Below are 26,239 nucleotides of genomic sequence, written 5' to 3'. Positions count from 1 at the left end.
TGTCTAGTGTGTGAATCCATACAGTAAAGGCCTACAGGAAAGTCGAATCATGTTTGTACCCAATAAGCATATCTTTCAGCAAGATAGTAAACAGCAACTCTAAATAGTTTTATTTCTAACAAGCGTCAATGAGACCAGATATAATGCTGTTGGGCTGTTGCTGAAAGAATGCAGAAAATCTAAAAATAAACAAGTCCCTTCTTATCCTCATTTAAACATCAGTGTAGACAAGACTACGTAGTTCCAATGGAGACATGAATGAACTACACACATATTTTATTTATCATGATACAAATTTCATTGCGTGTTTTTCAATTTGGTACTAAAAGAAAGAAAAATCCCACTAATATCCATATGTGATTATTTCCAAGCATGCCATATCATTACTTCTGTTGCTGTGTTGTCCAGTGTAATTTGCACAAAAAGTTAATCTCCAAAACATTTTTGATGACCATTCATTTCCAACGATTTGAACAGAAGTCTCACAGAATTCTATGTCTACTTCAATTCCTTTGCTGCAGACTCTGGATAATATCTATACTTGTAGCCGTATGGTCGGAGATGATAAGTCAAGTACTCTAAAAGATACATGTTCACAGGATCAATATAGTGGAATGCCACTGTCAGATCAGAACAACATCCAGGCCCCTAAAGAGAAAATAAACTGCATTAAAGAAACATCCAAATTTATGCAAGTCTCATGCCAAGTACAGTCGATCCCCACATTATTCCCTTAAGAATTATGAATTATGGATTTTGGGTGATTTCCACTTCGTATTTCATAGAACACAAAGTGCTGGAGTAACTCAGTGGGTCAGGCAGCATCTCTGGAGAACATGGATAGGTGACATATTGGGTCAGTGCAAGGGAGGAGGTGCATGTAAACCATTGCCTCACCTGGAACCACTGGTGAGATCCCCAAATGGATGCGAAAGAAGTTGTGTAGGGAGATTGTTCTTCCTGCAATTGCAGTGGAACATGCGTGAGAGATGTGTGTGGAGGAGGATGAGCATTCAAGGGAGTTGTGGAGAGAGAGGACTCCGTGGAAAGGAGGAGAGAAAGATGTGTCTGCTGGTGGGATTGCATAGATGCTGGTGGACATGTCAGAGAATGATGTGTTGGATGCGGAGGCTGTTGGGGTAAAGAGTGAGGAGCAGAGGAACTCCATCCCTGTTCTGCCTCAGGAGTGAGGGGTGAAAGAACAGAACAGCTGGGAATGGAGGACACATAGATGAGGAATTCTTCCCCAACTGCGTGGGCCGGGGGTGGGGCGGAAAAATTTCCTCATGATCGGGTGTTTTTAAACTAAATAGGGGGGGGTGTCAAAGGGTATGGTTAAGGATGGAGTTAATGGGAAAGAGTGTAAAGGGAGAGATAATTACCTCAGAATTAACAGGAAAGGAAGCTCACAAAGTGATAGGAGAGTATGGCCAAGTGTAATAGGAATCGATGTGAAAGGTGAGATGAGTAAGGAATTACAAGTATTGTATATGAATACGCGAAGTATAAGAAGTAAAGTAGATGAGCTTGAGGCTCAGTTAGACATTGGTAGATATGACATTATGGGGATTACAGAGACATGGCTGCTGGAGGATCGGGCCTGGGAACTTAATATTCAGGGTTATACATCCTATCGAAAGAATAGGCAGGTGGGCAGAGGCGGTGGGTAGCTCTGTAGGTGAGGGACGAAATTCAGTCCCTTGCGATGGGTGAAATAGGGACTGACGAGGTAGAGTTACTGTGGATAGAGTTGAGGAATTGTAAAAGTAAGTAGACACTAATTGGTGTTATCTACAGACCCCCAAATAATAGCCCAGATGTAGGGTGTAAGTTGCAGCAAGAGTTAAAACTGGCATATAACAAAGGTAATGACACTGTGGTGATAGGGGATTTCAATATGCAGGTAGACTGGGAAAATCAGGTTGGTTCTGGACCCCAAAAAAGCGAGTTTGTAGAGTGCCTCTGCGATGGATTCTTAGAGCAGCTTGTAGTGGAGCCTACCAGAAAAAAAGCAATTCTGGATTTAGTGTTGTCCAATGAACCAGATTTCATAAGAGAACTCGAGATAAAGGAATCGCTTGGATCATAATATGAATAGTTTAAATCTGCAATTTGAGAAGGAGGTTAAATTGGAAGTGTCAGTGTTGCAGGTGAACAAAGGGGACTATGAAGGCATGAGAGAGGAGCTGGCCAAGATCGACTGGAAAGGGATCCTAGCAGGAATGACGGTGGAACGGCAATTGCAGGAATTTCTGGGCATAATCCGGAAGATGCAGGATCATTTCATTCCAAAGAGGAAGAAAGATTCTAAGGGGAGTAGGAAGCAACCATGGCTGTCAACGGAAATTAGGGATGGAATAAAACTAAAAGAAAAGAGGTATAACACAGCAAAGAGTAGCAGCAAGCCAGAGGATTGGGAAACTTTCATAGGACAACAGAAGGTAACAAAACGGGCAATACAGGCTGAAAAGATGAAGTAGGAGGAGAAGCTGGCGAAGAATATAAAGAAGGACAGTAAAAGCTTCTTTAGATATGTTAAGAGAAAAAGAGTAGCATGGTCAAATGTGGGTCCCTTGAAGGCAGACATGGGTGAAATTGTTATGGGTAACAAGGAAATGGCAGAAGAGTTGAACAGATACTTCGGATCTGTCTTCACTAAGGAAGACACAAACAATCTCCCACATGTACTAGAGGACAGAGGATCTAGCGGGATAGAGGAACTGAAAGAAATTTGCATTAGGCAAGAAATAGTATTGGATAGACCAATGGGACTGAAGGTTGATGAATCCCCTGGGCCTGAAGGTCTGCATCCCAGGGTACTCAGGGAGGTGGTTCTAGAAATAGTGGACGCATTGGAGATCATTTTCCCATGTTCAATAGATTCAGAAACAGTTCCTGTGGATTGGAGGATAGCTAATGTTACCCCACTTTTCAAGAAAGGAGTGAGAGAGAGAGAGAACGGGGAATTACAGACCATTTAGCCTGACATCGGTGGTGGGGAAGATACTGGAGTCAATTATTAAAGAGGTAATAACGGTGCATTTGGACAGCAGAAAAAGGATAAGTCCAAGTCAGTATGGATTTATGAAATTGAAATTATGCTTGTTTTCTGGAATTTTTCGAGGATGTGACAAGTTAAATGGATGAAGGGGAGCCAGTGGATGTAATGTATCTAGACTTTCAGAAAGCCTTTGATAAGGTCCCACACAGGAGATTGGTGAGCAAAATTAGAGCACATGGTATTGGGGGTAGGGTGTTGACATGGATAGAGAATTGGTTGGCAGACAGGAAGCAAAGAGCAGGAGTAAACGGGTCCTTTTCAGAATGGCAGGCAGTGGCGAGTGGAGTGCCGCAAGGCTCGGTGTTGGGGCCGCAACTGTTTACCATATATATTAATGATTTGGATGAGGGAAACAGAAGCAAGACTAGCAGGTTTGCAGATGACACAAAGCTGGGTGGAAGTGTGAACTGTGAAGAGGATGTTAGGAGGTTGCAGAGTGACCTGGACAGGTTGAGTGAGTGGGCAGATGCGTGGCAGATGCAGTATAATATAGATAAATGTGAGGTTATCCACTGGCGGCAAAAATAAGGAGGCAGATTATTATCTCAATGGTGTCAGGTTAGGTAAGGGGGAAGTGCAGCGAGACCTGGGTGTCTTTGTACACCAGTCACTGAAAGTTGGCGTGCAGGTACAGCAGGCAGTGAAGAAAGCTAATGGCATGTTGGCTTTCATAACGAGAGGATTTCAATATAGGAGTAAAGAGGTTCTTCTGCAGTTGTACAGGACCATGGAAAGACCACATCTGGCGTAATGTGTACAGTTTTGGTCTCCTAATTTGAGGAAGGACATCCTTGTAATTGAGGCAGTGCAGCGTAGGTTCACGAGATTGATCCCTGGGATGGCGGGACTGTCATATGAGGAAAGATTGAAAAGACTAGGCTTGTATTCACTCAGTTTAGAAGGATGAGAGGGGATCTTATAGAGATATAAAATTATAAAAGGACTGGACAAGCTAGATGCAGGAAAAATGTTCCCAATGTTGGGCGAGTCCAGAACCAGGGGCCACAGTCTTAGAATAAAGGGGAGGCCATTTAAAACTGAGGTGAGAAGGAACTTTTTCACCCAGTGAGTTGTGAATTTGTGGAATTCTCTGCCACAGAGGGCAGTGGAAGCCAAATCACTGGATGGATTTGAGAGAGAGTTAGATATTCTACTTGCCATCATCTCAGTCAAAATCTCTTTCTTCCAAGTTACAAAGTGAATCATCCAGCTGTATATTGTGGCCTGGCTCTTCACAAAATGTAGTTCATACACTCAGTATACTCAGTTCTTCCAGTGAGGGTACATGGGTAGAACTTTGAAATAAGAGGAGGGTGAGTACTTTGCTTGTTAATTAAAGGCTTTCCAAACGTTAGTGGGAAATAGAGGAGCAGACATGTAGCTAAATCAGAGAAAGATGCAAGAGCAATTGGATAATAGTTGTGAGGAACTTTAACCAAACAAATATTGAGTGGGAGTGCCTCGTGCAAAGGGCTTTGATAGAGAGGAGTTTGTAAAGTGCATCCAGAGAGTATTTTGGCCAATAAGTAGATGGTCATGCTGGACAAAAGGCTCTACTGGATAAAATATCAGGGAATGAAGCTGGACAAGTGGTGGAAGTCTCAGTGATTCAACATTTGTGTACAGTGATCATAATTCTTGATGTTTCTAGGTGGTTATGGAGAGGGATACAGATGATCTGCAACTTGGGGACTGAAATTGAGAGAGGAACATTTTCAAACACACAGGGCAAGACCTCGTGAAAACAGGCGAGGAACAGCTACGTGCAAGTAAAATTACATCCGATAAGTGGGAGATTTAAAAAAAACGCTAATGAATTTTCTGGGCCAACATGTTCCCATGATGGTGAAAAGTAATGGATCAAAAGTGACCTCCCCGACAGATGTCAACTCTCAATAATCTGCGTACACACTTTTTTTTTCTTCAAGAATTTGACCTCCTAATCACTACTTATCCCCATATAAACTTTATACGTGAAACCATTTCCTTAGTGTAATATTCTTCCAGTCAATTAAATTGGAGGCAATGGGTGGGCGTGGCTTGGAGGTCAATTTGGAAGTTGGGAAAGGGAAATAGTCTGAGAGATCTTTTATGGATTCAACCAAATTGTTCAAGAAAGACAAAAGATTAAAAAGAATACGAAAAATTGTTGATGGTTTTCCTTTTAAGTTCACATATTTAATGTCTCACCTCTATAAAGGGATAAAAGGAATTCTTTCGGAACCAGGATGTTTTTGATACATATTTTTTTAACAAATGATGTTTTGGCGTAAGAGGATGAAAGGTTTCCCTTTTGTTTGTGTCCCTAGAGTCGCCAGCTTCTACATTAAGATCTGCCAAACACTTCGAAATGGCGACATCCTCTTGAACTGCAGAATAACAGCATTTACCAGTCTTGCAGATATTAACATATCTTTTCACCGCTTCCCTGCTAAGTACATATCCAGCCCCACCACTCATGAATCCTTGCTTAACAAATGGCTTAAATTTTTTCCCAAAGAATATGGGTTGATCTGGAGAGTACTTTGACAATAGCCATCGCAGGTTGTCAACAATAACGTATGTGTCATCATCTGCTTTCAAGAACCAATCGGCTTCATTCAAGTGATGGTCAAAAATATATCTGAAAGCTTTGACAGTCTTCCAGTTCAGCTCATTTCTGCCTTCTTTAACATCCAGTCTCACTGTAGGGAAATCTTTGTTTTCTTCAGAACTCATGTAAAGTATGACGTTGCATTTTTTAGCCCAAGTGGCTTTGACATGTTTGGTCTTTTTTTCCAGATTATTGGGCATAGTCATCACCCAGCACAGGATCCGTACTCTATTGTACAGATCATCAGCAAGGCTTCTGTTTTCATCTGGAGAGAGAAGATTCATGCATTTCATTTAAAAACAATGAAATCAGCTGAGCTTCTATATTATCCATACTACTTCACTTAAAAAATCCGTAAAAGATTTTACTTTGGAAAAACACAACTGCAGTCAATGCATTGATTACAGAGTAGCTTTGCAGTTCGTCCATCCTTTTCTTCATCATTCTGGCAGGTAGGTTGCTAGTGCTACACAGGTGGATTTAAACGAAACAGTGGGGTGGGGGGGGGGGGGGGGGGTGGAGTCAACAGCGGGGAAGCGTATGTGTGCAGTTCTCGGGAAAGAGAGTGGAGGAAAGGTCACGTTTAAAGTAACAGGGCAGGGGGATGGGAACCAATGCAAGGAGAAAGGGCGACATAAAAGAAGGACAGAAGCAAAAGGTTGAAGGGAGATGAGAAAATCAAACCTGAAAGCTTTGTGTCTTAATGCTAGGAGCATTCGTAATAAGATGGATGAATGGAATGTGCAGTTAGAAGTTAAGGAATATGAAATAGTTGGAATTACGGAAACATGGCTCCAGGGTGATCAAGGCTGGGAGCTAAACCTGCAAGGGTATTTTATATTCGGGAAGGATAGACAGAAAGTAAGAGGAGGTGGGGTGGCATTCCTGGTTAAAGAGAAGATTAATGCAATAGCAAGGAGAGACATTAACTTAGATGCTGCAGATACGGTATGGGTAGAACTGCTAATAGCCAAGAGCAAAAAAACGCTTGATGGACTTGTATGCAGACCACCAAACAGCTGGAGGGAGGTTGGGGATAGCATCAAACAGGAAATTAGGGACGCGTGTAACAAAGGTACAGCAGTTATCATGGGTGACTTTAATCTACATATAAATTGGACCAACCAAATTGGGAGCAACGCTGATGAGGAGGATTTCCTGGAATGTATATGGGATGATTGTTTAAACCAATATGTGGAAGAACTGACGAGAGGACAGGCCATCCTACACTGGGTATTGTGTAATGAGGAAGGATTAGTTAGTTATCTTGTTGTGCAAGGTCCCTTGGGCAACAGTGACCATAATATTCACAAAATGCTGGAGTAACTCAGCAGGTCAGGCAGCATCTCGTGAGATCCAAGGAAAGAGATTGTCTCCTGAGATGCTGCCTGACCTGCTGAGTTACTCCAGCATTTTGTCCCCGAGATGTTGCCTGTCCTGCTGAGTTACTCGATTTGTACCAGCATCTGCAGATATTTTCTTATACATAGTGACCATAATATGATGGAATTCTGCATTAGGATGGTAAGTGACACAGTTAATTCAGAGACTAGGGTCCTGAACTTAAAGAAAGGAGGCTTTGAAGGTATGAGACAGGAATTGGCTAGGATAGATTGGCAAATTATACCCAAAGGGTTGACGATAGAGATGCAATGGCAAAGATTTAAACATGAACTCCAAAAATTGTTCATCCTGTCTGGGAAAAAAAAAATGGGGAAGGTGGCTCAACCATGGCTAATGAGGGAAATCAAGGATAGTGTTAAATCCAAGGAAAAGGCAAAGAAATTGGTCAGAGGAAGCAGCAACCGGACGATTGGGAGAAATTTAGAACTCAGCAGAGGACAAAGGGGTTAATTAAGAGGGGGAAAAGAGCATGCAAGAAAGCATGAGGGGAATATAAAAACTGACTCTAAAAGCTTCTTTAGATATGTGAAAAGGGAAAGATTAGTGAAGATAAATGTAGGTCCCTTACAATCAGAGACAGGTGAATTTATAGTGGGAAACAAAGAAATGGCAGAACAGTTAAATGAATACTTTGGATCCGGCTTCACTAAGGAAGACACAAACAATTTCCCAAAATTACTAGGGCACCGAGGATCTAGTGGGAGGGAGGAACTGAAGGGAATCCACATTAGTCAGGAAATGGTGTTGGGTAACTGAAGGCAGGAAAATCCCCAGGGCCTGATGGTCTGCATCCCAGAGTACTCAAGGAGGTGGCCCCAGAAATCGTGGATGCATTGGTGATCATTTTCCAATGTTGTTTCGGCTCTGGATCAGTTCCTGTGGACTAGAGGGTAGCCAATGTAACCCCACCTTTTAAGAAAGCAGGGAGAGAGAAAACGGGGAATTATAAACCAGTTAGCCTTACATCGGTAGTGGGGAAGATGCTTGAGTCGATTGTTATAGCAGCGCATTTGGAATGCGGTGACAGGATTGGTCAAATTCAGCATGGATTTATGAAGGGGTAATCATGCTTGACCAATCTTCAGGAACGTTTTGAGGACGTAACAAGTAGAATGGATAAGGGATATCTGGACTTTCAAAAAGCCTTTGACAAGGTCCCACACAAGAGAATAGTGTGCAAAATTAGAGCACATGGTATTGGGGGTAAGGTATTGACATGGATAGAGAACTGATTGGCAAACAGGAAGCACAGAGTAAGAATTAATGTGCCCTTTTCAGAATGGCAGCCAGTGACTGGTGGGGTGCCACAAGGCTCGGTGCTGGGAACCCAGTTATTTACAATATATATATATTAACGATTTAGACGAGGGAATTAAATGTGACATCTCCAAGTTTGCAGATGGCACAAAACTGGGTGGCTGTGTGAGCTGCAATGTGAAAGGTATGAGGCTGCAAGATGACTTGGATAGGTTGGGTGAGTGGGCAGATGCATGGCAGATGCAATATAATGTGGATACATGTGAGGTTATCCACTTTGGTGGCAAGAACAAGAAGGCAGATTATTATCTGAATGGTGTCAGATTAGGAAAAGGGGAGGTGCAACGAGACCTGGGTGTGCTTGTACATCAGTCACTGAGAGTAAGCATGCAGGTACAGCAGGCAGTGAAGAAAGTTAATGGCATGTTGGCCTTCACTGTGAGAGGATTTTTAGTTTAGGAGTAAGGAGGCCCGACTGCAGTTGTACAGGGTCCTGGTAAGACCTGGGGTATTGTGTGCAATTTTGGTCTCCTAATTTGAGGAAGGACATTATTGCTAGTGCAGCGTAGGTTCAACAGGTTAATTCCCAGGATGGCGGGACTGACATATGATGAAAGAATGAGTCAAACGGACTTGTATTCACTGGAATTTAGAAGGATGAGAGGGGATATATAGAAACATATAAAATTCTTAAAGGATTGGATAGGCTAGATGCAGGAAAAATATTACCGATGTTGGGGGAGTCCAGAATTAGAGGTCACAGTTTAAGAATAAGGGGGATGCCATTTAGGACTGAGATGAGGAAAACTATTTCACCCAGAGAGTTGTGAATCTGTGGAATTCTCTGCCACAGAAGGCAGTGGAGGCCAATTCACTGGATGTTTTCAAGAGAGAGTTAGATTTAGCTCTTTGGGCTAAAGGAATCAAGGGATATGGGGCAAAAGCAGAAACGGGGGACTGATTTTAGATGATCAGCTATGATCATATTAAATGGCGGTGCTGGCTGGAAGGGCCGAATGCACCTATTTTTCTATGTTTCTATGTTTAAAATGGTGTTCACATTCTTTGTTAAACCCCAGTTGTTGACAGAAGTGCAGTATGTTGCATAATCAAGCAATACTTTAATGACAATGTGAGGCAATGTAGTCAGTGGAGCTGAACTGATATAGATGGCATTTTACTGATGGAATGAGGAACATGTTCGGACTTGTCAGGCAGGCTCCAACATTGCTTCAAAGAATAAACACAAATACGGTAGAGTTGCTGCCTGACAGTGAATGCAGGCCGGAGACTCAGGTTCGATCCTGACTACGGGCGCCGTCTCTACGGAGTTTGTACGTTCTCCCCGTGACCTGCGTGGGTTTTCTCCGAGATCTTCGGTTTCTTCCCACACTCCAAAGACGTACAGGTATGTAGGTTAATTGTCTGGGCAAATGTTTAAAAAATTGTCCCTAGTGGGTGTAGGACAGTGCGTTGATCGCTGGGCAGCCCGGACCCGGTGGGCCGAAGGGCCTGTTTCTGCGCTGTATCTCTAAATCTAAAAAAAAATAAAGGTTGATCGATGAGATCAAGAGATAGACACAAAAAGCTGAAGTAACTCAGTGGGACAGGGTGCACTTCTGGAGAGGAGGAATGGGTGACGTTTCGGATAGAGACCCTCCTTCAGAATTCTAGACCCTAAACGTCACCCATTCCTTCTCTCCAGAGATGCGCTCTGTCCTGCTGAGTTACTCCAGCTTTTTTTTGTCTATCTTCGATTTAAACCAGCACCTGAAGTTCATTCCTACACAAATCAAAAGAGATTTCAAGAGAACAATAGGGGCAGAGTGCAATCAGAAGAGCGAGGGTGGGAAAGCGAGAGAGCACGAGTGACAGAGTGCGCTGGGCCCGTCTGCTACTAGAGCCAGCCTGTTATTTGACAGTAAAAGAATTGGCCTAAAACTCTCGTGGTCGGAGGTACGGAGCGTCAATCAACATCAACGCACGCACTCCAGAGGAATCCTGAGAACCGGCCATGCGAGATTAAAGTGACTGGAGGTGGTACCGATAATGCCAATTGGCTTGACATGACTGTACTCTTGATTATTTAGAAACATATTTCTTCTGAAAATTTCTTACGAACTCAGTTTTTTTCTAAACTTAGCTTTAAATTTGTTTTTAAATTCTTCATATCATATGGGAGATAATACGATATTATTTTATACATTAGACATTGTCACGATATTATTTTATACACTAAACATTGTTGTTTAAGGTTTGTAACTACTTAGGCATTAGGTGCCTCTCTGTAACTAATTAAGGTGCTCTAGACATTCCTTACCCTTGACACGTGTCTGTAACTGCTCTGCTCAGGCGGATAATTAATGGTGGAGCGAGGAGGAGAAACATACGAGTTGGAATGATGGATGAACCAGAATAGAAGATAATGGTGGCAGATAAAGAAAGACATAGGCCTTGGGATGATGAATGGATGTGAGGGATGGACTAGCAGGGAAATAAGGGAGGCGAAGTATGAAGGGATGTGAGCATTGAGATAAGGATAAATTACTGAATGGGATTTAATGGTGGCGGGACAGACGGGTGACTGCAAAGAAATGAATGACTGAAGAAAGGAGTGTGGGTATGAGGTAATGTAAAGAAGATAAGGTTTGGAATAATCCTATAAACATAGACTGCCCGATGTACTAAGTGGGCAGTCAGATGGTTGACATCCTGATTGTTCCAGCCGTTGTTTGCAAATAAAGGCTTTTAACTTCTTGAAGAATTCTCCGTGTCATCTGCTTCATTTTGAACACCGGTATCCACGACAAAATTGGTGTAGTCGGCAGGATCGGAAAGAGGCCCGTTCAATAACGGACGACAAGCTAAAGGCGCTTCCAAGCCCGTCAGGGGCTCCCCGGGACAACAGGTAAAGGGTGGCCACCCGCAAAAAGTTAGGCGGTTTTCCGCTTTATTTGGACTAATAGCCTGTTGAAAACGGGGGACCACTGGTGGCACAGGAGTGCCCAGGCAGTCCAAGGGCCTCTCCGATCCAACAGAACCTATCGTTAAATTACTCTAAAAAAAGGAGACCCGGAGGATTGCTGGAGAAGGGTGCGCAGTGGGGTAAGTGGATAATAGTCCAGTAAGATTTTGTGACATCAATAAGACCTTGTGGATACCGCCCTAAGAGGATAGGGGACTGGATAGACGAGGCATCCTGTGGATACCGCTCTAGTCGGCTAGGGGTCTGGACAGGCAGGGTAAAACGTCCTGTGGATACTGCTCCAGTTAACTAGGGATCACTCTGGTTAGCTGGGGGTCTGTACGGGCAGGATCAGAGGATCTGTGGATACCGCCCTAAGTGAGTAGGGGTTTGTATGGGCAGATCAAGAATTGGAATAATTGGATAACATAAAAATAATAAAGTTGCAAAATATTAAAGGAATATAGTAGAACTGTAGAAAATAGAAATAGCGTAGTAGGTAGCATAGTGACTATAGAGACGGAATGGAGTGAGAACAAGGACTGTATTTAAACTGACTGACCAAGTGCACTAAAATAAGACAAGTACAATGAATAAAATAACTGCAGTTGAAATACTAAGTAAGAAATTCCCCGTGTCCAAAGAGGATATTAAAAAACATTCTGAAAAATGGGAAAAAAGGACGAAAAAATTGGTTACGAAATGGCCCAAGGAAGGCACGTTTGATACAAACATGTGTGATGAAATGGAAGTGTTAATTAAGAACTATAAGCCTAAGGATAAATCAGAAACCAGAGTAACGAAAAAAGAAAAAGAACTAGACGTGCTTAAATTGTTTAGAATAGAAGGAGAAAGGCTGAGGAAAGCATACCAGGAAAAGAATACCATCCCAAACAAGGGTGAAAAACCCGAAAGTCAGGAGCTTCAGGAGAAAAAATCAACTCTGTACCCCAGCCTAAGGGACCCTGGGTATCCCCCTCCCTATTCCGGCCAGGACGGAATAAAGCAGTGTCCTTTGGTGAAGAGAATAGTGGAGATAGAGGGAGAAGTCACAACTTGGAACGATGAGCAAGACATAAAGGAATATAGACAGAGAAGGGGGCAGCGAGAAAAGGAAAGGATGAAGCAAGAAGCACGGGAACTAGAAGCAGACATTAGAAGGTTGCAGGACCTCAGGGACAGAAAGATTTATGGGACCCGTCAGGCAGCAAATGAGGAGTATGAGGGAGACAGCAACACAGAAACACAGGCAAGTAATCAGCAGGCATCAGAGAAAGGGCAAAACTGCGAGAATGAAGCATAATTAGAAAGTGATGGGGAAAGAACAAGGGAGCGTAGAAGGGAAATAGAGGCATCCATGAAGCGCTTAGAGATAGAGATGAGGGAGTTGGGAAAAGATATGGAAAGAGAAAGAAAGGAAAGCCAGGGGTACGCCCAGAGAAGAATGAGGTGGGAAAGTATACAGGTAGAACCACAACAAGAGATGGCAAACGGGAGACAGGAGCTGAGGGGAGGAATGACGCCGTTACTTTTGAAAAAGGCAGGACAAACCCAATATATTCCTTGGGTGACCAGAGACATAGAAGGGCTGAGAAACGCCTTGCCCAACATATATGACGGGGCAGGAAAATGGATTAGGGCCTTTGAGGAGGAAATTATGGGACGATTATTGGCTATGGGAGATTTGAAGGCACTACTGGTGAAGGTAATGGGAACCACGAAATTAACAGAGCTGTTTGAAATGGCTGGGATAAACAATGCAAATAACCCAGTCATTTGACCTAGTCAGACCGAGGGTATGGCAGGCCCTCAGAGACTGTTACCCGCTCAAGGTGGACTTAAAGACATTGAGGGGAGACCCGCTGGGGGATACGGAGAACCCAGCAGCCTATTTGGAGGATCAACTGAAAAAGTGGAGACTTGAAACCGAACAGCAAATAGATGGTAATGAGTTGATGACTACTTTGTTTCGGACCTCTGTGGTGGACGCCATGCCCCCTCAGGTTAAGTTCAGACTGGAAGAGGTGGTGGGGTTGTCAACTATATCCCACTCCCAGTTCAGGGACCACCTGGTTCATGCAGTCGACAAATATCGTAAGGATAGAAAAAGACAGGTGGACCAGCACGAAGAGATGCAGAAAAAAGTGATGCAAATGCAACTAGAAGAGGAAAGAAAATGCTGGCAGTAACAGCAGACCTGGCTGAAACAGCAGAAGTGAACGATACACCGATTCACAGCGAGTCCTATGGCAGAGCCAGACGGGGGCTGGATAATCCCATGCCAATAATAAATGTCTTTGGGGGAGCTTCTCCTCAAATGTCCTATCAGGGGCAAATCAGATCAGGGAATCAGCCCCGACAGGATTGGGGCCCTCAAGGAGGAGCACAAGGAAGGGGAAGAGGAAGGCCAGTAGGCAGACGGGTAGTTGATAGAATATGTTGGGGATGCAATCAGGTAGGGCACCTGAGGAGGAACTGCCCACACCGTCCGTGGCCCGGCCTGTACCAACAGGGACCCACAGGGGATGAGCAGGGTTTTTACCCAGGGCAAGCCCCAGCGAGCTCGGCCGGAGGCCCGACTGGACTCGTGAACCCCTATGCTAGATACTAGGGGTGCCCAGAGAACCCGGATAGGAAGGGACTTTATCCAATGATAACACAGGAGGCAGAAGAAGAACCCATGGTTCAGGTAATTTTGGGGGGACGAGTAACACCTATGATGATAGATACTGGAGCTACATACACTTGTGTGCAGCCGCAGTATGCCTCCCACCTTCCCATGTCAGGAAAATTTATTAAAACTGTAGGGTTCTCAGGAAAAACACAGTTAACACGATACACAATCCCCATAAGTTTGAAAATGAATAATAAGGAAATAGTATTGCCGGTATTGGTGTCCAAATGAACCCCCATTAATCTGCTAGGTAGGGATGCCTTGTTGAAACTGGAATTAAAGTTAGAATGTACCAAAAATGGCCTGAACGTGGAGAAATTGAATACCCAGTTGTTTATGGGGGAAGCTAGGAAAGCTAATGTATTTTGGATAGGAAATATAGAAGATCAAATTTGGAATACGTGGAACAGATGGAAAGAGGGAGTAATGACCATATTACCCGAAGCAACCCCGCCCAAAACTGAGCTACATTGTACAATACGTTTTGACGAAACCCAGGACATAGGGCAGGAAAGGTTGTGGCGCCTGGGAACATGCGGTCAACATCACTTAAGGCCAGAAGCTATAATAGTTGGAAAACAAGGGGCAGCCTTGCAGATCAAATGGAAAACCTTTTTTGAAAAATGGTATGGGGTGCCGGGAGCTGCACCCCATGTGACATTACTAGTAAATAAGGGATATCAGTCCAGGGACTTGGGGCTCATGATGAAGCAAGTAAACACTATTGTTAACTGGAAAAAAATTACACCGAAGGTATGGAAATCTGAGGACGATAATTATGTCAGGATAGTGGTGAGCATAGATATGGTGGGAACGACAAAAGAGGTTGAAATGAGTCCCCAGCAACATCTCTGTTTATTACAGAAGGGAGAAGGTCAGACAAAGGAAGACATGTTAAACAGGCTGCCACATGGCCTGTGGTCACAACATGATACAGATGTTGGAAAAGTGAAATCCGCAAACCCGGTAGAAATATAAAACTAAAGCAGGGGGCACTTTTGCCAAGGAAACCACAATACCCCTTAAAGCCAAAAGCTGAGGAAGGCATAGCAATAACTCGTCAAGACAAAAAGTCCTTGTAACACCCCGCTGTTGCCAGTTTTAAAAGCAGACAAGACAAGGTGGAGATTAGTACATGATTTACGTGCAGTCAACGAGGTGGTGAAAGATTGGCCAGCAGTGGTTCCAAACCCACACACACTGGTGACTAACATTCCACCGGAGGCAGCGTACCTTTCAGTGATAGATCTTTGTTCAGCATTCTTTAGTGTGCCTTTAGCGGAAAGATGCCAGTTTTTGTTTGCGTTTACTTACGGAGCATTCAATATACTTATACTAGGATGCCGCAGGGATTTAAACACTCGCCTCATGTTTTCAATCAAGTACTGAAGGCAGATTTGGAAGGTATATCCCTACATAGTACGTTAATACAGTATGTGGATGATTTGTTGGTCTGCTCTGAGAGTGAGGAGCAATGTGAGCAAGACACCCTGATTCTTTTGGAAAGGTTGGCGTATGGAGGCCATAAAGTGTCCAGGAAGAAGTTGCAGTTTTGTAAGCAACAGGCGGATTATTTAGGACGACTGATCTCCGAAGGAGTAAAAGCTATAGCACCAGGTCAAATTGAGGCAATAATTAAAGCTCCCAAGCCTCAGACAGTAAAGCAAATGATGACATTTTTGGGAATGTCTGGATATAGCTCAGACTGGATTGGAGAATATGCTGAAATTGTGATGCCATTGAGAAAAATACTGAAGGAAGCAGGACACACAAATTTGAGAAATGTTTTACAAATGAATGAGGAGGCGGAGACAGCTTTTAACACCATTAAGTGAGAGTTACAGTCAGCCCCAGCCCTGGCCCTGCCAAATTATGAGAGAATCTTTCACTTGTACGTTTCCAACAGGCAGGAGGGCTACGCTGCAGCAGTACTGACGCAGGAAACAGGCATCGGTAAAGCTAAGCAGCCTGTAGCATACTACAGTACAAAATTGGATGAGGTGGCGCAGGGTTACCCACCCTGCTATCAGGGACTGGCTGCGTTGCACTATGCGTACAACAAAGCCTCATCTATAACCATGGGCTATACTGTAACTATATATACACACCATAAAGTAGTAGAGCTGTTGGAGAAGGGGAAGTTTGTATTAACACAGGCCAGAATAATAGCATTTCAAATGCTGTTGACATTCCCAGACATTACAATACAAAGATGCACCACAAGTAACATAGCTGATTATGTTCCACTTAACTATGAGGGGGAACCCCATGATTGCGTTGGGGAAACGATGGTCTTTTCTAAGTTAAGGACAGACTTACAATCAGAACCATTGAATGATGAGGACAAGAAAGTTTTGTTTGTGGATGGTTCATGCTATAGGGATTATGATGGCAATCATGCAGGATTTGCAGTAGTGCAGCAGGACCAATCAGGTTTTCAAACAATCAGATTAGAAGCTTGCCCACAACCTTGTTCAGCCCAGTTAGCAGAGATTAAGGCTTTAACAACAGCGTGTGAAATGATGGAGGGTGAGAAAGCTGACATTTACACAGATTCAGCATATGCACATGGGGTCTGTCACCTGTTTGGGGCAGTATGGAAGCAGCGAGGCTTCAAGAAAAGCAATGGGGACCCCATACAGCATTTTCAGCAAATTTCAGACCTAATAAAGGCACTGACTAAACCTAAGGCACTAGCTATCGTTAAATGCCAGGCACATAAAAAGGGAAACGACATGATCACAAAGAGCACTGATGCCGCAGACGAAGCAGCCAGAAAAGCATCTGGATGCCAATCAGCCATTATTGCCCCTCAGGTAAATTTGGACCTGCAACCCACACAGGAGGATATAGTTGCGATGCAAGGTAGGGCTATTTTAGCTGAACAAACAATGTGGAGACAGAGGGGAGCCAAACAGAATGTAGAGAGCCTGTGGACTACAGAAGAAGGTTTGCTGGTAGCACCTACACCTCTGCTGACCATTCTCATCTCAGAAGAGCATGGGCTAGACCACTGTGCAAGGGTGGAAGTGTTAAGGAAGATAAAGAGAGATGGATTTTGGTCACCCTATCTACAGGCTTCAGTAGATTACATTTTGTCACAATGTGAGATATGTGCTCAAAACAATGTTAGAAAGGGAATAACAACATCTATAGGACATATACCTGTGCCCGAAGGACCATTTAGGCATCTGGCTATTGACTATGTGGACATGCTGAAAAAAGTAAGAGGGAAAAGGTATATGCTGGTAGTAATACCATCTAAGGATTTAGGTGCAGGAACTGTAGTCAAATTTCTGACAAATGAGGTCTTCCCGCGATTCGGTATACCAACCGAAATCAGTTCCGACAACGGAGCGGCTTTTATTCAAAAAACAGTTAAGTTGGTGCTGCAAGCCCTTAGAGTGAAACACAGATTTGGGTGTGTGTACCACCCTCAGTCTCAGGGCATGGTAGAAAGAGTGAATGGAATGTTGAAAGCTAAGTTGAATAAGATTTGTGCAACTACAAAGTTAAATTGGATCGATGCCCTGCCACTGGCATTAATGAGCTGTCGCATGCAAACTAATCGAATAACTCATTTAACACCACATGAGATGCTCACTGGCAGACCCATGCCAATACCCAAATGGAGAGGTCCCTACAAGGGACCAAGCCTGGAACAATTAGAGGTGGAACTAAAACAGTACATGCAACAGTTAACTATGATACACAAGTCTATTTATACACAGGAAAAGCAAAGGGAGCCAGAGGTGGACCAGGACGAAGGACCTATTAAACCCGGAGATCAGGTTATGTGCGAGCTTTTCGACGAAGGTGGAATGAGCCAAGAAGGGAAGAAACTAAAGCTTCACCGACTGCCGTCCAGGTAGGGGGCCGGTCTACATGGTACCATCTCAATCATTGTACAAGGACTGTCCCACAGGCACAACCTGTGAATAACCTCGAGGTAAGCGTGCAAGAGAACGAAAATACAGGAGAAGAGGTAAGCGAGCGTGAGAACGAAAACGCAGGGGAAGGATCAAGCATTGACCAGATCATAAAGGAAGTCTTGGGGGACATTAGTGACTCTGAGGTTGTTGAAGATGAGGTTGAGGGCGCCTGTCCTCCTCGCGACAATATGGGTGGAGGCGACATAGGGGAGGTCACTATTGCTTCCTCCAACTCAAACCTGGAAGTCCTCGACTTTGCAGACCTGGACTTGGCTGAACCAGACTGGTCCTAACGATGCTCTGCTGGGGCCAGGAGAGCAGGAGCGGGATCAAAGGGACATTAGCAATGGGGATGTCTATTGGAATCGCCCTGCTTGTAATTGCAATAATATTGTGTTGTGTTTTTCCATGTATCAAATCTCTCCTCGTGAAAGCTACTGTGAAGCAGCTCCCGTTGTTCCAGGATAAGAGTGCGTCTACCCTCCAAGGGAAGCAGACCCCGCCGATAGAATACTATAACGACGACCAAATTGCATTGGAGGAGTACTAGGGATATAGATTGTAAGGGAAGCTGTTTTTTTTTTCCTACCCTAGACATATGGGGGTAGGTTTTTGGCCGAGTGACCCAGGATGTTAGCATGTTGGAAGGAGAACACTGACAAACTGCACATTATTTATACAATCCTAAGTTGGGGGGCTAATGGTTGAGAGTGGATTTATGATTTGAGTTAACAACATGTGCGTTTTTTGGTTTTCTTTTTCTGTGAGACCATGTAGGTCTCAAAGGGGGGAATATGGGAGATAATACGATATTATTTTATACATTAGACATTGTTACGATATTATTTTATACATTAGACATTGTTGTTTAAGGTTTGTAACTACTCAGGCATTAGGCGCCTCTCTGTAACTAATTAAGGCGCTCTAGACATTCCTTACCCTTGACACGTGTCTGTAACTGCTTTGCTCAGGCGGATAATTAATGGTGGAGCGAGGAGGAGAAACATACGAGTTGGAATGATGGATGAACCAGAATAGAAGATAATGGTGGCAGATAAAGAAAGACATAGGCCTTGGGATGATGAATGGATGTGACGGATGGACTAGCAGGGAAATAAGGGAGGCGAAGTATGAAGGGATGTGAGCATTGAGGCAAGGATAAATTACTGAATGGGATTTAATGGTGGCGGGACAGACGGGTGACTGCAAAGAAATGAATGACTGAAGAAAGGAGTGTGGGTATGAGGTAATGTAAAGAAGATAAGGTTTGGAATAATCCTATAAACATAGACTGCCTGATGTACTAAGTGGGCAGTCAGATGGTTGACATCCTGATTATTCCAGCCGTTGTTTGCAAATAAAGGCTTTTAACTTCTTGAAGAATTCTTCGTGTCATCTGCTTCATTTTGAACACCGGTAACCACGACAATCGCAAAATAAATTAAAACCTCCTGTCAGCAATTCACTCTTTCTAAATAATAGTCCACAAAGTCATGAGGAAAAGGTTTCAAATTATTGACTCTCGTAAAGATTCAAGCAGCTTAGAGGAACCATTAAAGCCATGGGAGAGTAAGGACATATCACTCTACCAAGCGGATGGTTCCATTCGGCAGCCCTCACAGTTAACAAGTACCCTGTGAATAAACTAACTGAACCATCAAAGCCTGATGCAATGGGCCGAAGGGCCTGTTTCTGCGCTGTATCTCTAAATCTAAAATCTAAAGCTTCTCTAGAGGATATGTAAAGGTGACATTTTGGATTGGGACCTTTCTTAAAATGTAGAATTATTACTATAACAATGATATTGTTTATTCAACTGAAATAAAATGAGATGGAGGTAGGTTTCAAAACATGGAGATGGATTTCCACCCAGCCTACAATGGATCAGAATAATCATAACTTAAGTCAAGACTCAAATATTATCCACCTTCTTTGTTCAAACAAGAAATTTTAACTTGTAATAGAAACTAAATATACCGATTGATGACAAACCCTACCCAAAGGCAATTTGAACATGTATGGTCAGAGACCCTCTAAAACTTTGAAGTAAGAAATATGCAGTCTTTGGAGATCAGAAATTTAATTCCAGTTTTATATTCCAAGAGAACAAGAACAGCTCAATTTGGCTTGAAACAACACTCTTTAAAATGCCTGGACTGTTGCTTATATTCCAGAATTAGTAAAGCTTCAATTTCAGTTAATCTCAGCAAATACTAACAAGTGCTTTCAAGGGAGAGCTAGATAGAGCTCTTGAGGATAGCGGAGTCAGGGGGTATGGGGAGAAGGCAGGAACGGAGTACTGATTGAGAATGATCAGCCATGATCACATTGAATGGTGGTGCTGGCTCGAAGGGCCGATTGGCCTACTCCTGCACCTATTGTCTATTGTCTATTGAAATGCCACCATGTTTTCAGTTTCTGTGCCGACGAGCCATGTGTTTCAGTATACAAAATATTGAATCACTCTAATTTATATTGTTACCTGAAGCTTTGAACCACTTTATAATTCACCATTATGCATCATGATGGAACAATAAAGCTTTATAACCACATTGTCATATGAAAAAGGCACCTTTATGTTGTTTGATGTTAAATGCCATTGTTCGTTCAAGATTTTGGTGTTGGTGGTGGTCAGAATCATATTTGGCTTTATGTAAATCATTCAGGAACATCGGGTTGTGCTGCATTATCGTTGGGCCAAGTATGTTAATCAGGACATAGCAGCCAAGAAATCCTAATCCAGCCCCACAGACAAACATGACCGAAGACATTGTTGGTCGTGGGACAAACATTTTCAAGTTGTAATCAACTAGGGAAGAAGAGAAAAAATGTCACTCAGGTATGTCATTATGTCATTGCAGGTAAATTGCGACACATAATTATAGATACATTTACAAATATTAATAATAAACTAGGCAAAGAATTATTACAATAGATGGTGCTTCAAAGGGAATATTTCCACGTGCACAGGTTGTGTCAAAAAGACTCCTAAAAAGAGACATGTTGTATTATATGCACATTCATATTTCTGTGGAATGTCCAACGTAGTGACCTGCATTTGGATCAGCACTTATATCCTTAATAAGACCATTTCTTCTTAAACCCAAGACAAACACAAAGATAGTCAAAAATGTAGATCAGTGCAGGCAGGGTAGGTATACTCACACACGGCTCATAGGAGGAATGGTAGCTTGAGGTTCAAATATCATTCAGGGACAATCTTGAGTTTTGTGCAACCACTGTGCTGATATTGTGACCTGTCGAGTCTACAGTCTTGGGTCTTGTGATTTTCAAGAATTAGAATTTTTCACTCTTGGCATTTAAAACAGGAAGGGAAACATTTCAAAAACTCACAATGCGCACTCTACTAAGGTTGGCATTCTGAATGGCATATCAGTGACTCAGAAAGTTATCTTTGCTGTCTCCAGGATGCTGCTGAACCTGCTGAGTATTTCCAGCATTTTGCAGTTTCTTATATCTTCCTGTGACTAGTGGTGTGGTTCAGAGTTTGGTGCAGGGCCTTTGTTATTGTCAATCAATGATTTGGATAAAAATGTAGAAGGCATTAAATGTAGAAGGCATGTAAGTTTGCAGATGGCGCTAAAGTGGGTGGTATTGTAATGGACCGCAGGTAGACCCAGATGCAGCACACGGAACCAAGGAAGTAGTTTTAGAATGAGCTTTATTTCTACCTGCTCGTGGTTGGGGACAGAATACTGAGGCGATCACCAGGGCAATGACGAGGCATGAAGGTCGGGAGCAGGCAGGGTCGGCAACTGGAAATCAGTCCAAGAGAGAATGCTGGGGAGTCTTGCATGAGGGCTAAGAACAATCTGGCAAAGAGTGTGTGTGCAGGAAGGGTTTATATGCTGGCTTGATTGGTGATCTGGAGCAGGTGAGTGAACAGGCGAGGGGAGTTGGCTTAACCTGGTGGGTGTGGCTGGCAGGTGAGTGAACAGGACAGACTGTGACAGAACCCCCCCTCAAGGGGCGGCTCCTGACGTCCCCAAAAGTCAATAAACAGAAACTGGGTGGGAGGAGGGGCCGTGGAGGTGGGCTAATACTCTTCGGAGACGCCGTCCCATTCCATAGTCGCAACCGGGTGGGAGGCAGGTGACTGGTGGGGGGAATCATCCTCATCAGAGGATGGCCCCTCGAGACATCCAGCATTAGTGTGCCCGGGACTGGAAATCTCCTCGTCGCCAGATGAGTCTTCTTCCTCCGGAGAATCTGGAGCAGCAGACGGCGAGGTTATCCGGGGTGCCCCTCTGGAAGATGTAGTGGGCCTAGCCGGTTGGTCGGGGTGTTGAAGATGGAATGCCTTGATGAGTCGGGAGTTGAGAATGTGTCGAGCAGGGACCCAGGACCTCTCCTCTGGACCATACCCCTCCCCGTCGACGAGGTACTGCAGGCCCCTCCCTCGGCGGCAGGACTGCAGCAGGCGACAGACCGTGTAGACAAGGCCCTCATCGATGAAGCGTGGAGGTGGCGGTGGTGGAGCTACTGGAGAAAGGGGACTCTCCCGGACCGGCTTCACCTTGGAGACGTGAAACATCGGGTGGACCCTCATGGTCCGAGGAAGCTTCAGTCTCACCGCCGTTGGGTTGATGATCCTCTCAATCTCCAAGGGACCGATGAACCTGGGTGCCAGTTTCTTGGATTCTACCTGAAGAGGGAGGTCTCGGGTGGACAGCCAAACCTCCTGGCCAATCTGGTAGGTGGGGCCTGGAGAGCGGCGTCTGTTGGCTGCTACCGAGTAGCGGTCCGCCGCACGCATCAGAGAAGCTCATGCTTGGACACAGGTTCAATGGCAGCGGCGGATGAAGGACTGGACAGATGGACCATGCATAAGGGCTAAGAACAATCTGGCAAAGAGTGTGTGTGCTGGAAGGGTTTATATGCTGGCTTGATTGGTGATCTGGAGCAGGTGAGTGAACAGGTGAGGGGAGTTGGCTTAACGTGGTGGGCGCGGCTGGCAGGTGAGTGAACAGGACAGACTGTGACAGGTATCGTAGGTTGTGAAGATAATTATTAAAAATTACAGCAGTATCTTAAGCAATTCGGCAAAGTGGACTTAGGAATTGTTCAGGGAGTTTAATGCAATAACTGTGAGGTGTTTTATTTGGGAATTCAAACCAGGGCAGGACTCATGTGAAAGGTATGGCCCTGGGGAATGTTATAGAGCAGCGCGATCTCGGAATGCAGGTACATAGTTCTTTAAAAGTGGCATCATGGTTAGATAGGGTGGTCAAGAAGGGTTTTGGTACATTGGTCTAAATCAGTCAGGGTATTGAGTAAAAGTTGGGATTTGGATTTGTAGTATTGTGTTCAGTTTTGATCACCCTGCTATAGGATAGATGTTGTTAAGCTGGAAAGAGTGCAGAGAAGATTCATGAGGATATTAGAAACATAGAAGTTAGAGGATATTAGAAACATAGAAACATAGAAAATGGATTCAGAAGGAGGTCATTTGGCCCTTCGAGCCAGCACCACCATTCAATGTGATTCAGCACCAGAAACGTGGCGACACTTGTGTATTGCCTAGGGGAGATCTGCTTTGTGATTTTACCAGGCTGTGTGTGCAAAATTAAGCATTTCACTGCACCGAGGTAAATGTGACAATAAAGCATCTTTGAATTGTTGAATTGATTCAGAAATTATGATTGGGCAGGCTTATGGGGTAATTAGCCGACTCCTGCTTTTGTTGGGTGTGTCGAGAAAGTGCTTAACACTTACTAAAAGAGCAAGTAAGAATGCAAACAAGACAAACTGGCTCCACTTGCTCCAAGAGCACATATTAAATGCCTCTCCATGGTGTCATGAGGGAAATATTTCTACCGTCAGCACAAACATGTTTTTATCCCCAATCCACAAAATTACCAGGACAATTATTCCACATCAACAGTGGTATGTTGTGTGAAGGAAGGAACTGCAGATGCTGGTTTAAACCGAAGATAGAAACAAAAAGCTGGAGTAACTCAGAACGATTTAGACAGGTTGGGAGAGTGGGCAGAGAAGTGGCAGATGGAATATAATTTTGCAAAGTGTGGAGTCATGCATTTGGTTAGTCGGAATAAAGGCGTAAACTATTTTCTAAAGGGGGAGAGAATCCAGAAATCAGAGATGCAAAGGGACTTGGGAGTGCTGCTGCAGGATTCCCAAAAAGTTAATCTGCAAATTGAATCAGTAGTAAAGAAAGCAAACTCAATGCTAGCATTTATTTCAACAGGGCTTGTATACAAAAACAGGGATGTAATTCTGAGGCTCGATAAGGCACTGGTAAGGCCACATTTGGAATATTTTGAGCAATTTTGGGCACCATATCTGAGGATGTGTTAGCTCTGGAGAGGGTTCAGGGGAGGTTTCTGAAGACAGAAGCAGGTGAATTTATTATGGGGATCAAGGAAATGGCAGACAGGTTGAACCGGTACTTTGGATCTGTCTTCACTAAGGAAGATACAAATAATCTCCAAGATGTTCCAGTGGCCAGAGATCCTAGGGGTGACGGAGGAACTGAAGTAAATTCACATTGGTCAGGAAATGGTGTTGGGTAGACTGATGGGACTGAAGGCTGATAAATCCCCAGGGCCTGACGGTCTGCATCCCAGGGTACTTAAGGAGGTGGCTCTAGAAATTGTGAACACATTGGTGATCATTTTCCAATGTTCTATAGATTCAGAATCAGTTCCTGTGGATTGGAGTGTAATTAATGTTATCCCACTTTTTAAGAAAGGAGGGAGAGAGAAAACAGGAAATTATAGACCAGTTAGTCTGACATCAGTGGTGGGGAAGATGCTGAAGTTAATTATCAAAGACAAAATTGCGGATCATTTGGATAGCAGTAACAGGATCGTTCCGAGTCAGCATGGATTTATGAAGGGGAAATCATGCTTGACTAATCTTCTGGAATTTTTTGAGGATGTAATTAGGAAAATGGACAGGGGAGAGCCGGTGGATGTAGTGTACCTTGACTTTCAGAATGTCTTCGACAAGGGCCCACATAGGAGATTAGTGGGAAAAATTAGAGCACATGGTATTGGGGGTCGGGTACTGACATGGGTAGAAAATTGGTTGGCAGACAGAAAGCAAAGAGTGGGGATAAATGGGTCCCTTTCAGAATGGCAGGCAGTGACGAGTGGGGTACCACAAGGCTCGGAGCGGGGACCGCAGCTATTTACAATATACACGAATGACTTGGATGACTAAATACCACCAAGACCAAGGAGCTGATCATCAACTTCCGTAGGTCACACAATGGGGAATACGCCCCAATCTTTATCAACGGGGACAGTGTGGAGAGAGTGTCCAGCTTCAAGTTTCTGGGCACTCACATTTCGGAGGACCTAACATAGTCCAATAACACTGCTGCGCTGGTCAAGAAGGCACAGCAACGACTGTTCTACCTAAGAACACTGAGGAAGTCTGGTCTACCCCAACAGCTGCTGACGACATTCTACCGTTGCACCATAAAGAACATCCTAACACATGGCATCCCTGTGTGGTACCTCAGCTGCACGGAGGCAGAGAGGAAAGCCTTTCAGCGGGTGGTCCATGGAGCTCAGAGGACCATCGGAACACAGCTACCAGCCTTGGAGGGCATCTACAACACACAATGCCTCAGAAAACCACCAGCATTCACAAAGAATCTTCACACCCCTGCAACAGTCTGTACGAACTTCTACCATCGGGCAGACGATACAAGGCCTTCTACGCCCGCAACTCCAGACTCAGGAACAGCTTCATCCCCAGGGCCATAGCTGCTATGAACCGGTCCTGCTGAGCCGGATGGTCACATCACACAGTGATCCGGCACAGATCTACTTGCACTTTTTCTGTTTTAAAACTGTTACAATTTGTTTCATTGGGTTGTTTAAATTAATACTGACTACCTAATTAAATTATTGCATCGTATGGTTGGCGCATTCCCAATCTCGTTGTACCCCTGTACAATGACAATAAAGATATATTGTATTGTACTGTATTAAAAGTAACATAAGCAAATTTGCAGATGACACAAAGTGTGCAGTGTGGCAGTGTAAACTGTGAGGAAGATGCTATGAGGTTGCAAGGTGACTTGGACAGGTTGTGTGAGTGGGCAGATGCATTGCAGATGCAGTTTAATGTGGATAAATGTGAGATTATCCACTTTGGTGGTAAGAATAGGAAGGCAGATTATTATCTCAATGGTGTCAAGTTAGGAAAAGAGGACGTACAACGAGATCTGGGTGTCCTAGTGCATCAGTCGCTGAAAGGAAGCATGCAGGTACAGCAGGCAGTGAAGAAAGCCAATGGATATAAGGTGAACACTCATGGTATTTTGCTCAGGGAAAGGGAATCTAAAACTAGAATACAT

General features: G+C 43.9%; 1 protein-coding gene across 1 annotated transcript; it reads right to left on the bottom strand.

Moving 5' to 3' along the window:
* Window positions 1-498: 498 nt before the first annotated feature.
* LOC144610374 (glycoprotein-N-acetylgalactosamine 3-beta-galactosyltransferase 1-like) lies at window positions 499-20,657 on the bottom strand. Its single transcript, XM_078429004.1, has 3 exons — window positions 20,459-20,657; window positions 5,252-5,919; window positions 499-648 (listed from the first exon to the last, which is right to left on the bottom strand). Exons 1-3 carry the CDS (start codon window positions 20,655-20,657, stop codon window positions 499-501), a joined length of 1,017 nt encoding a protein of 338 aa, XP_078285130.1.
* Window positions 20,658-26,239: the final 5,582 nt, after the last annotated feature.

The sequence above is a fragment of the Rhinoraja longicauda genome, chromosome 2 (assembly GCF_053455715.1).
Source record: "Rhinoraja longicauda isolate Sanriku21f chromosome 2, sRhiLon1.1, whole genome shotgun sequence".
In the NCBI taxonomy this organism is placed as follows: Eukaryota; Metazoa; Chordata; class Chondrichthyes; order Rajiformes; family Arhynchobatidae; genus Rhinoraja; species Rhinoraja longicauda.
This window is presented reverse-complemented; position numbering and strand designations above follow the sequence as displayed.